The following is a 12,936-nucleotide window of genomic DNA, read 5'->3' on the forward strand; positions in this document are numbered from 1 at the left end:
AGATATAATCCGTATTGGTACACCATCACGCAGAAAGTTATTCGTGAGTGCACGAGTATTAACAGTGAGCGTGAGTACCATGTGAGTTATCAACAGGGACTCAAATGCCGTGAGTTCCCTTTGAGTGAGTATATCCACAACGAGAGTTCCTGTGAGCAAGCATGGGAAAATTCACTCACTCACCCGAACGCTACCGATAAAATATCTGCAAAGTATCTGCTGCCACCGAATGTTCAATGACTGCCGAACGCTTCTAGGGTGAGCGCAATCCCGACGAATCGTTAACGATTGAGATAAACTGGAGATAAATTGGAGACACGAAAGAACGCGTTCGCCATTCGATCACTGAAAGCTTCCTGCGAAATGTACAGATTTTGCGTTCACTAAAACATTTCGCCTTGTGTATCACCAGCCAGTGAACGCTCTTCAGCTCTCAAATACGAATGCCACTCGTGCGGAATCGGAATGTAAAGAATCATTCGCTACAGCAATCGGATGGCTTCGGCACAAGGAGTCGGTAGTGAATCATTTTGTTGCCGTTTTTGTCTAACTTGTCGCTCGGCAAACAAGAAGAAAGCGCATTGGAAATACTCAGCTTGGTCGGAGAAACGGCAATCTCGCTCTTGACCGCTTGTGGATGTGAGCGAGAGAAATGCAATATTCGAGTGAATGTTTCCCATGCTTGCCTGTGAGTTCCGTCAGTGAGTGCTGTTCCAGAACCTTCGAGAATGAGAATTTTCAATACTTCTAGAATACGAACGCATTCATATAAATACGTGACCTCTTCACCATGTGAGTCAGTATTGTTTCAACCACCGCGAGTATATATTCGAATCGTGAAGTTTAACCAAATAAAAAGTGTGCCGAAGTAAAGTAGTGTAAATAGTGAACAGTAGTGAAATAGTGAGAATAAAGAAGTGGCGCATATTGGACTAGCAGAATCAGTGGTGTTGTTCCTTTCATCCGAAAATACAGTCCACCCGGACCCGACCGGAGTTGGCCACGGTTAACGCGCAATCAACTAGATTTATTAATGTTCACATTAAATTAAACTATGATTTATAAAACATTTCAGTGATCTAATCCAACAAGCATACAAGATAGGATGTTTCATGTAGGATATAGTTTGGTTTGAATTGTAGATGAAAGTTCGGTTCAATTGATTTTTTCAATATGGCTGCAGTCTTATACTCAATTTACCCTTTATCTTATAGAGCAAGCAACAATATTTTTTAAAGCATAATGAACAGATTTTGAGTATCTAAAGTATTATAAATTATTTGTTGATAAGTATTCTTTAAAACATAAAGTTCGAATTATGTGGTCCATTAAGTTAGGAAATCGCCATACAAGCAGGTAAACTTGCATGCAAGTTGAAATGCATTGTTAAGTAATGCGTTTTTAGCAGCCAATATTTCAAAAACTAGACATGCCATGATATTTTTAAAAACGGCATTGGATTCAGCAATTCTAAATTAAGTAAATAGAAAACTAATAGCAACACAAAACATCTCTGTAATAAACAGACTAGAGTGAAGTTATTAAACCAGCTTCGTTGACAGCTGTTTAACATCCATGTTACAATTGCAATGTTTCATATAATAGTATCGATCGGGTAAAGTTATACCGTTTTGATTCATATTACGGACAGCTTCAAATTCCGGACACTCTACTATGTATGGGAAACATTTCACGCGAAATGTTTCATTTTTTGCTGTTCAAAAGTTCTCAATTTCAAGGCTCGTTTTAGTAAACTTTTTCCATAAATATCTTTGAAAATTAATAATGCCTAACTACCTTAAATGTCTCTTTGGTGGTTTAACGATTTCGATTGATGATTTGACTGTTCCATTAATCATTATCATGAGCTGTCCGGAATTCGATTCAAAGTGTCCGGAATATGAGGCAAAAGTGAGGAAGCGTCCGGAATGAGAATCATGAAAGGGCAACATATTTTGATTTATTTAAAATTATTGAAGTTGCGGAAGCGTATTCTTCACCCACCGTTCGGAAGTAAAGGGCTTCCGACGCTCGATAGCGCTAAGGAATCATACAGAATGATTTATTTTGTATGCTCTATTCTGGGTTATACTTTGAACAGAAAACTGAAGACGAAATAAAGACCTCCATGTCTCTTACAGTTGTTCAAAATGTAATGACACATAAGGTAATGGAGCAAAATTTAGAATGCCGTGAAAAGTGTACTGCGATCTGTAAAACTTGGGTACGTTTTGCAGTAAGGGATCAATTGCAGTACTAAAAGTGGTACCCAATCTGAACTCGAGTGGGATGCACCTGAGAAAACTGTTCCCCAGGAAGCTTACAAGATTGATACGGCGCCCACGGTGAACAAAACTGTACGAAGAACGCACAAACTCGTTTGAGTTTTGCCGTGGGCTACTACAATGTGATTGACTATCGTGACTATTATTCAATATCGCCAAAGAAAGTGCTATGTGGAGAGCTGAATATAACAGCCGAGGAACGATTTTCAGTAATTCCAGTCAATTTGTTTGCTTCGCGGATGATATTGACACTGATGGTCGATCATTTAAGTAAGTGGCAGACTATTACACCTGTCTGAAACGTTAGGCATTAAAATTCTGAAAACAAGTACCTTGTAAGGATCTGTTAAGGATCTTACCAGCAAAACTACAAGTTGTCTTACTATAAATCCCTCCTGGAACTTTTATAGCAGAATTTGTCTCAGATGCTCGACAATCCTCAGACTCTATGTGGAATTACTTCGAGGATTCGACCTAGAGATTCCTCAATATACTTTTTTGGCATTTGTTCAACAACAAACCTACTAGTAAATCTTCAATCATTACTATAGAAGAACCTTCAAAAATTTGTTCAGGATGTACTTGTGAGGTATAGATTGCTTTTTTTAGGGTAATCGGTCTGGTGAATTGAGCTGTAAGAAACTCTGTCACCTTGTCTATGTTGACATCCCTGAGTAAAGCACAAATGCCACTGACATACCAGATACATATTCATTCTGGATCACTTGTGACCTGACACTCGACTGGGTAAGTTGTGCGAACATCACGTCAAGGGTGATTCCTTTTCCGGCTAAATTCTGAATCTCCACAGTACTGTAGTAACTTTAAAACGATTTCCATAACAAAATTTGCAGCTATTCTTTCAAAGAATATTTCATGAATTCCTTCATAATATTTTCAAGTGTATGAAATGAGCATGCTGATTATTGTAACTACAGCTGCTCAATCAAGGATGGATGATCAATTCGGTGAGCTCTTTTCATGCTTTTATTTAAATGTACAGTATATTATGAAAAGTATCATCATCATCATCCATCATCATCATCATGACAACGGTGGGCATGTTATTCCCTTTTACCTGATGCTTATCATTATAAAAAATAACCTTTGAATGGTTCGACGCTAAAAGTGTCGACTTACTGTATGTTCATGTTGTCTTTACAGTACTGATAGGTGATCTGAACTGAGGTTACATAAATCGCATCATTTACCAAGGTGGATCCTGATCATGCAGCTATGAACCATCCCCACTAACAAAACTCCTTCCCATGACAACCACGGACATGCAGAGGTTATCTCGGTCTCTAGTAACAATCTGGATGTGCGAACTGGATATCAACAAGCAGCCAGGCTGCTGTCAAGCTCAAATTATCTAAACGATCCGAGTATGCCAAGAAGTGTGCGGTCATTATTTCACCACCGTATAAAACGTTATACATTTTATGTGGCACAGAAACAATCAACTGTTGAAGAAACGTTTGACTTGATTTTATTGATGCGTAATATGTTCAGAACTTTTGTAAAATATATTTATACAGCCAGTCCATGAAAAACCAATCTAATGGGTTACTGAATTCCATGACAATTTGCTATTTAGTTCCTTATCCGAAATAAGGATACATGTGTTATTGGATTTTTTGATCAGACCATTTCCGAAATAAAATAACCAGAAAAATCGCGACTTTGCAAAATTTTTATTTAAAAAAAAAACATAACTTTTGAACCGCATAACCGATTTTTACTTTTCATGGACGAAATGAAAGCTAAAAAATTTGACTTTTCAAAAAAAAAATTGTTTACATAACAAAAGAAAATTTTCCGTTTTTTCGTGTTTTGAAGGCCTTGGGACCAAAGGGCATATTGCTGTTCTCGTTTTTTCTTGAAAGTTCAGTGTCTTTAAGTTTTTGAGATATTATTTTGAAAATAAAAAATCAATCATTTTTTATCGGCACACACTGTAGGTCTCAGCGCATTAGATTTTTTATTTTTTCATCATCATAACTTTTGAACAGCTCAACCAATTTCCAATATTTTTTACAGAATGAAAGCTTAAGATTTCTCAGACTTTACAGAATAAATATAAAACTCTGAATTTTATTTTTATATGTCAAAATATATAAATTTAAAACGTGTACATTTTTATATATTTTCATTTAAAAAAAATCCAGAGTTTTATATTTTGAAAAGTTGAAATCTTAAGCTTTCCTTCCATTGAAAATGATTGAAAATCGGTTGAGCTGTTCAAAACACATGATTTTTTTTAAATAACAAATCTAATGCGCTGAGACCTACAGTGTGTGCCGAAAAAAAATGACTGATTTTTATTTTCAAAAAAATATATATCGAAAACTAAAAAACATAAGTCGCTGAAAACTTGACAGTAAACGTAAAATTGTCTGAACTTTCAAGCAAAAATGAAAACAGAAATGGCCCCTTTGGTCCCGAGGCCTTTAAAACACGAAAAAAACGGAATATTTTGATTTGTTTTCCATGCAAAAATAAAACAATTTTAGTGAAATTATATATATTTTTCGAAAAGTCAAAATCTTGAGCTTTTATTTTGTCAAAGAAAATTGAAAATCGGTCAACCGGTTCATAATTAATAACACTGTTCGACAAAAAAAGTCGATCTGAATGCACAGAGACCGGACACCCCAGGCTTGAAAGTATAAAAATAAACAAAAATATTGGCGTTTTCAGAATGTTCGTGTCTGCCCCAGATCATTTTTAAAATATACTTGAACTTTTAGCATTTTTTATTTAAAAATCTAATCTAATCAATAAACCGACACAGTGTTTTATATTCAGGACAATGGAATTCATGTGCCATATAATGTTTTCAACTTCAAATACAATATGAAGAGTTGTAATAAGATTTGCAGGGAGCTCTCCCCCCTTATTTTGTACCCTCCCCATTTTTAAAGTATCACAAATGGTGGAATATTTGATATACAGGGGGTTGTCAAAATAACTGGAACAGGAAAAATTGGGCCAAATTTGGAATGCTGTAACTTTGACAAAAATTGACCGATTTCAATTCTTTAAGAAGTAATGGACGGGTCAACTAATCTAGTTTTGAGGTGCATCCACAGAGATGAACTATGACCGCCGGATACCGGTGATAATCCAGATTTCCGGAAGCACGTCTTATGCAGTAAAACTATGATGTGTTTTTAGCAAAGGTCTCGGCTAAAAAATCAAAATTTTACTACACATGAAGATAGAAGTTCAAATTCTGATGCGATTGGTGCGCCAAGTATTAATATCGGTCCAGAAACCACCAATATATGGCCATTTCCCCGGAATTGGTGCCGGTAGTGGATCCAAATTGAGATCAAACAATTTATTCACTCAAAATATGTCGCGCAATATTGTTTTCTCCCTAGCTTATCATTAAATACCCTATTATAAATTGAAAATGAGTCTTGTACAGATTTGGCCACTCATGGCGCCGCCAAGTGCCCCGGGGGAACCTTACATAGGGGACATTTCGACTTTGACACCAAAGCATATCATGCGACGGCTAATTCTTCATGTCTTGTCGTTAATAGGGCAACTGTAGACTCAAAATGGATAGTTGACTACAGTGACTACTTCCGGGACCACCGGATGTCCCCGAGGGAACCTGTAATTAGGGACAATTGAAATTGAACTCCAATACATATGGTTCATTTTTCATGTCTCGTGCTAAATAGGGCTATTGGGGGCAGATCGACTTTTTTTGTCGAACAGTGTAATTTGAAAAAAAAATTACGAGGACGCGATTTTTCTGGTCACCTTATTTCGGAAATGGTCACTCTAATCAAAAAATCCAAAAACACGTGTATCCTTATGAGTCTCTGCACAAAAATCTGTCTCTCTCTTTTTCTCCTTCATGAATTACTAAACAACAAGGCCAGTAAACGTCAAAATCACATGCAAAATCAAAACAGTGCAGAGCCCCATTTCAGATAAGGAACGAAATAGCAACTTTTCACGGAATTCGGTGACCTACTAGATCGGTTTTTCATAGAATGGCTCTATACTAATATATGGTCACTCATTGGACTCATTGCTCCCATCAAATTTCAGTAGCTTAGTGTAAAGTATTTTAAGCCCCAAGGAACACACATGTTATAATTGATGCATATTAACTGTAATTATTATCATTATTATCAATTATAACATGTGTGTTATTCGGGGTGTGCACCTTAACCCGTATGAAAGCAAAAATACTAAAACCCCTAACCACCCAGCGAATAGTTAACGGATTCAAATTTTTTTTTCAGTGTGCTGGTCCACATATCTACCTTTTAAAGGTGGCCAAAAGATCTCAGGAGTATTCCTGTGGTCGGATATATTCTGGTGGGTCACTAGGTCAGGTCGGGTAAAAAGGGCTATTTTTTGGGACACGCCAAGTTGTCTTTATTTATTTGCAATGGCAATCATTTTAATTTGCATAAATCATTAAGATGTGATGTTTAACATTATGAATGAAGAGGTAAGCACCGTTTAGAATGTACTGGATGTGGCCACTCTGGCTTAATGCCCTAAAGAACCGGATATAGATTTGTTGGATACTAAACCGTTTCAATTCTCTAACAGTAGAGATCAAACATAATAATTCACTTAAATATGTTCCCATGGGCTAGACACATATGTTTAGATACAAACTGGCCACTTTGTCGTAAATTTGAGGCACCCTGGGAACCCAAAATGGTTATTTCAAGGGTTAAACAAATGCAGGGTACAAGGCTATCCAATTCAATCGTTTATCAAAAGGTTTACGCTGATGTGTTTTTCTTTAAATTTCTTGATGTAGTGGCCACATTATAGCCGATTCAGGAAATTATGTGTTACATGAAATTTGCCTACCTCCAGGAGCGCAGAAGAACAGCACTCTTTTAAGCCGACATGAACCAGTAACCTACCTGAATAACTCCGGACACAAGAACATTCCCGAAATGCTTTGGCCTCTTTTAGAAACTAGATATGTGTGCCAGTATACTGACAAAAAATAATTTAAATCCGTTAATTAATCACTGAGCGGTGAGAGTTTCAGTAATTTTTCATTTACTCAGGCCTATACGGGTTAAAAATGGTTTCCTGCGATGCAAGCAAACAAGCAACGGTAAGCACTGGTAGAAAAAATTGTGTTCAAATTGAATGACCTAAATGTTCGAGACAGCATCCCTCAGGTAACAATGGATGTCATACTAACATTTCTTCCCTTCCCCGACAACGGTAAGAACGTGGCTAGCGACGTTATTTTTTAGTTTTTAAGTTTTGGACCAGCTCCTTGATAAATTATTGCGTTGGAAAAAAATATGACAAAATTCTAGCAGAAATCTTTAAAGGAACTTATGTGACATATACATATGGATTTTATTTATTCTAGTAAAACAAGCGTCTGGAGCAGGCATTGCAGAATTCGTTCTCATTTGATTTTGATGCAACATCAAAGCAAGCGAAGAAAAATATCTCATCTGTATATGTCCATGATCAAAAATGTCTTGCAAATTGAAACAAGCTTGATAAAAAACAGCAGCGAGCGAGAGCCTCAAAGATAAATAAAACTCATTTCTCTCTGTTTTTACTATTGGGGGTAGGACAAATTGCCAATTATTGCACAGTTAAGGAAGCAGCGTCAGTAATTTGGCTGTTAAATATGCCAGAATCCCTTAAAATTAAACTGGATTTCGCTCAAAACCAGCAAATATATTCGGCAATCAGATTACTCATCGATTGTTGTGCTTTTTAATTGATTTTATTGACTTTTTTCCACTTTCATGAACCCTTGCCAAAACTCAATTATTGCACACTTCGAAAACACCCCCATACTATTATTGTATACTTTGAGCCCAATTATTGCACACTTTTTTTAGTTCTGCCTGGAGTTGACTGGCTAGTGTAATTGAAGACGCCGTGATATAGCATTCCAAACAATAAAGTTAACAAATTACGACGAGCTTGCATTATAATTCGTTGAAACAATGATTTTACCAAAGAAAAAGCTAGTAGGAGTTAAAACCTGCATTTTGTTCTGTCAGTTTTGTTTATATTCTGTAACAGTGGGTGTTCAGAGAACAAAGGGGTTCTTGCTGATTTCTAATAGCAGCTCACAAAACTCCAGGAATTAGGGTGTGACGACAGTTTTAAGCTGAAAATTTATTTTCTCATTTGTTTAAGTTTTATAATAAGTTTCCATACTCACAATTATCGGTCTTGGAGCCTAATTTATGTGATTTTAATTTTGTTTCCCTCGTGTTTAAGTTACAATCTGTGTTTGAATTTAGGTTAGAAATAGTTTACTTTTAGATTAAGTGCAACTTACTGTAATAAATAACCGACTGTGAGAACACTGTGATACACTTAGGTTTAGAAAGTTAGATTTAAGCTCGAATTTAGATATAATCTTGAAACTGAAAGTATTTGCAAAATGCAATAAAATTCAACAACTTCAATATTTCGCACCTTCTTTGTCTACGGATTGACAATGATAGCTTTCTCCTAGCCGTTGACTTCTCCCAGTTATCAATGTTCAACGGTTCAGTTATGGTTGCACTGCTGGGCATTGCTGGCAGCAGCAGTGGGCATTGCATTTACTCCATAGCCAATGAATTAGACTACAGCTGCTTGCGGTGCGCCAATTAATAAACGCTTGATAATTTACAAAGAAAAACTAAGTATTTCTAATAGGTTCACCTCTCATTATGAAACCATAACATAAATCTCTATTTTCGTTGAAAAAACAAATTGAAATCCATTTGGATTTGGCTTTGAAAGAAGCTATTTTATGGCGGGAAATATTTGGCTCATGACGCAACAATAAGGGTGCTACTTGTGTTGCGCTGCACACGATAGTTTAATCTCGCTTTAAGTACATTGAACATTTTAGTTAGAAACAAACTGCTGGTAGCTGGAATGCAGTATTCATTAGTATTATTATGTATTTATTTTACCCAATAACTTTGAAAGAAGGAAAACCCCCTTTGAGTGATTTCCTTTCGAAATCTTTCTCAAAAAGGTACAAAACCTCTTTATCTTTTCTAATAACGTTACAAAACAAAAACAAAACAAAAACTAAAGGCTCATACGGTAAAACAAAAACCATAACAGAGCCATATACTGCAATATAATGTAGATTTTAGTGTGTATTGATATCTTGAAAAATGGGATGAGGGAGGGGGTTTACTAAACATCATCTTGGTATCCAAACATCATCTTGTTATCTTAAAATTAAAAAAAAAATACAAAAAAACGAGTATCAAACAATACATGAGATCTCAATTAAAAATTGATATAAAAGTTTAAGTATAGGGTAGTACTTTGTACCCAATATATCCCGAATACAAATAGAAATTGGATGACCAAAATTGATATATTGTTAAATAATTTTTCTCTCGGTAAAATATATCTTGAACATTGAACTACAATATGATCAATGTCTTCATACAAGATTCTACACTCACACAAATTAGAATCTTTAATATTGATACGATATAAATGACTGTTACACAAATAATAATTTGATATCTAGTATTCATTAGTGTTTAGCATTAATATTAGGGTTTCAATTCATTGCATCAGTGTAGTATTCCCCGAATATTGACAAGTTTGCAAAAATTGGGTGGTGTGCAATAATTGGTAATCTATCCTATGTGTTGTATTTTACGAGCGTGATAAACAATCCAAAAACATCCAATAGCAATACTGTTCCCAGTTTTGAAGCTTGTTTAGGTAGGTTTTATCGTGGACTGTTATCCTTCCGATTTAAATATAGTTGTAGCAGAAGATGATGAACAGACTCTCATGATGTGCTGCGGATCATGATTCTTACAGAGTGCGATAAGTGAGAGATGCTCTCTTTTTTGTTCAAAATTCAATTCGTAAATCAGAAAAAATGGGGGAAATTCTAAAACAGAGGATTCTGTTTTCCGGTAACAATACTTCTAATGAGAAATTCAAGAATTCATCTACTGATCGCTCTACATGAATCTTTTAATTTGTCATAAGAAGTATTTTCTAACGGAAAACTGAAACTTCTGTGTTTAATTGTTTTGAATACCTTTTTTCATCTTATAATTTCAATATTTTATAACTGAACATTTTTTAACAAATTTCTGTTATACACATACAGAATTTTATTAATCCATTATCCCAGAGTCATTGATTACTTTTCCTTTCTGTAAGTGGCCTAGACAAAGACAAAATCCATTCGTTTGTAACGCCGATCAACCCAACACTAGCCATTTTGACGACCCTAGACAAACATAGCCTGTTTCGAAAACGCATTACTATCTCAACCCTCTCAGAATCGATGAGCAAAACTACCCCGCATAAATTCTAACAGCCGCCACATTATTCCCTTATCTTTTCCGGTGACTGGGCATCAATTGGATTCCTGGTGGACACAACCTACCTGTACACAAATAGGTGGAACGCAAACGACACATCGGAAACGACATCGTCAATATCATCTTCGTGGACGAGGGCCCGAACGGCGAGGAGCCGGAGTTCAATCCGAACAACATTAAAAGTCAATTTACACGTAAGTAAACACTCGGCGCACTGAAGTGCCTTTCGTTTTCAGGGTTGGGGATAGTCCAGAAATCACGTGATCAGTATTCCAGACACCCTCCCCCCGTGGCTTTTTGTTCATACAAATTTTTGGAATTTGTATCGAACATGGTCCTAGCCAGCCCTCCCTCCTACCACAAGTAACAACGTGTTTTATGGACAGTCCCTTAGCATGGTTGTTGCGCTGTTTCTTCGGAAGAATGTGATGTGGGCTGCTGCGGATTTGGAAATGTTTGTTCTACATTAATGGTGATACGATTCCGTAGCCAGAATAGAATTTCCTGAGTGAAGGGTGGAATTTCGATGACGCAAGCAGGATTACAACCGAGCTTGTGCTAATTGGGAAGCAAATAAGAATTGGAATGCTATTGATTTGATTGGAAGATCTCTATCGTTTTCAAATATCGATACTGAATATCAAGTTGTACCTTCGTCGCTGGAATAAGATTCTTTATTTAAACTTTTTATTGAGAAATTTAATCAGTAAGTTTAAGATTTAAAAAAAAAAATTAAAAAATCGTTTTCTATTGCAGATGTGTTTGCCGTCGTTACGAAGCGAAGTCGAAGGTATCGTATCTCTGTATACTGTGATGAAACTGTCCCACCATTTGGACCAACGCTGCCCAATCCTCCAGAGTTCGAAGTAAGTAAACACATCATTGGCTGATTGGCCGGAATGTAAAAAATTAAATATTATTTTGGAAATTTTTCATCTATATTTCATTCGTGTTCAAATTATTTGCAAGCAATCCCAAAGGTGTCCTATATCCCAAACGATTTCAAAATGTTTGGTTATTTTATCTCAGCTCATTAAAATGCCAACAAACCATTCAAAATGCCAACAAACCAAAGTACTCTGTTTATCCAACCATAATGGGCACATAAATGTCCATCACCTATTTAATTTACCACGAAATGGGCCGTGAACCACAAAGCCGAGCAATAAATCCAATTGACCGAAAATAGCCATGCACTTTCGGGTGCTCTGTCTTCATTTGGGCAGTTTTACCTGCCGATGAATGCTTGGCCAATGGCCATCACACGTGACTTTGATTGACGAGTGCGGACAATGGAACAAGCTGACAGTTTTCCCTACATGTGTTTTCGTTTTTGTCTTTATCAGGCTACATAGAATTTATCGTATTTATGTCCATTTTTATTTTGCCCTTCTCCAGGATCCTGCAGTATTTCGTGACTTCTTGCTAGTGAAATTGATCAATGGCGAAAAAGCGACCTTCCAGACGCCAACGTTTGCCAGGAAGCGAGAACGAACGCTGGAGATGCTCATCAAGGACCTGTACGAGGAATATGTGCATGACAATAAGGTGGTAGGTAGTGAACAAATATACACTACCGTCATAAATATGGACTCACTAAAATGAGTATTACAACACTCAGCTGACTATTAAATCACCCCCAAAAAGTTTAGCATCACCTCAAAACAGGTAAATTCACATTGCTATATCTCGACATCCTTACGACTTGCAAAGAAGCGATCTTCAGCAAAGTTGTTCAGGGGATAAAGGACATCCGGAAAGCAAATAGTTTAGTTCGCGATTTTGCCGCTTGGTGGCGCTAGTGAGCATGTTAAATTTGAGCATTTCAAACTAGTTCTAGCTTGTGATCCACAAAAGATAGAAAGTTCGGGTCTTTGGCAAAGTGGTTCAGAAGGCCAAGGACATCCGGAAGACAAACAGTTTGGTTCGCGATTTGGCCACTAGGTTGCACTAGTACGCATATTTAATTAAAAATACAGGTCGGACTCAATTATCCGGAGTATCGATTTTTTTTATGATTTCATGTTCAAGAAGGTTAGGGCTGATTCACTTCATTTTCAAGTGATTCATGCTTGAATCACTATATGTACGTGTTTCAGGTTTGATTAGTCAAAAATCCAAGTGATTGATGTTTGATTTTTGAAGTAAATTCAAGGCATTCAGGTCTCATTCACTTTATATTCAAGTGTTTCAGATTTGATTAGGTCCATATCCAAGAGACTCATGTCCAATTCACTTCGTATTGAAGTGTTTCAGGTAAGATTCACTTCATATAGAAGTTATTCAGAACCGATAAACTTCTTGTTCAATTTATT

The 12,936-nt window shown here is 36.4% G+C and overlaps 1 protein-coding gene across 2 annotated transcripts in view; it reads left to right on the forward strand.

Moving 5' to 3' along the window:
- The window catches only part of LOC5564337 (GTPase-activating Rap/Ran-GAP domain-like protein 3), a 469,292-nt gene that overhangs the window by 427,364 nt on the left and 28,992 nt on the right, over positions 1 to 12,936 (forward strand). For both annotated transcript variants that reach the window (XM_021851565.1, XM_021851566.1), the window contains 3 exons: positions 10,701 to 10,815; positions 11,378 to 11,487; positions 12,020 to 12,172. In XM_021851565.1, coding sequence (XP_021707257.1) covers positions 10,701 to 10,815; positions 11,378 to 11,487; positions 12,020 to 12,172 — 378 coding nt within the window. The remainder of the gene's footprint in view (positions 1 to 10,700; positions 10,816 to 11,377; positions 11,488 to 12,019; positions 12,173 to 12,936) is intronic.

The sequence above is a fragment of the Aedes aegypti genome, chromosome 3 (genome assembly GCF_002204515.2).
Source record: "Aedes aegypti strain LVP_AGWG chromosome 3, AaegL5.0 Primary Assembly, whole genome shotgun sequence".
Taxonomy (NCBI): domain Eukaryota; kingdom Metazoa; phylum Arthropoda; class Insecta; order Diptera; family Culicidae; genus Aedes; species Aedes aegypti.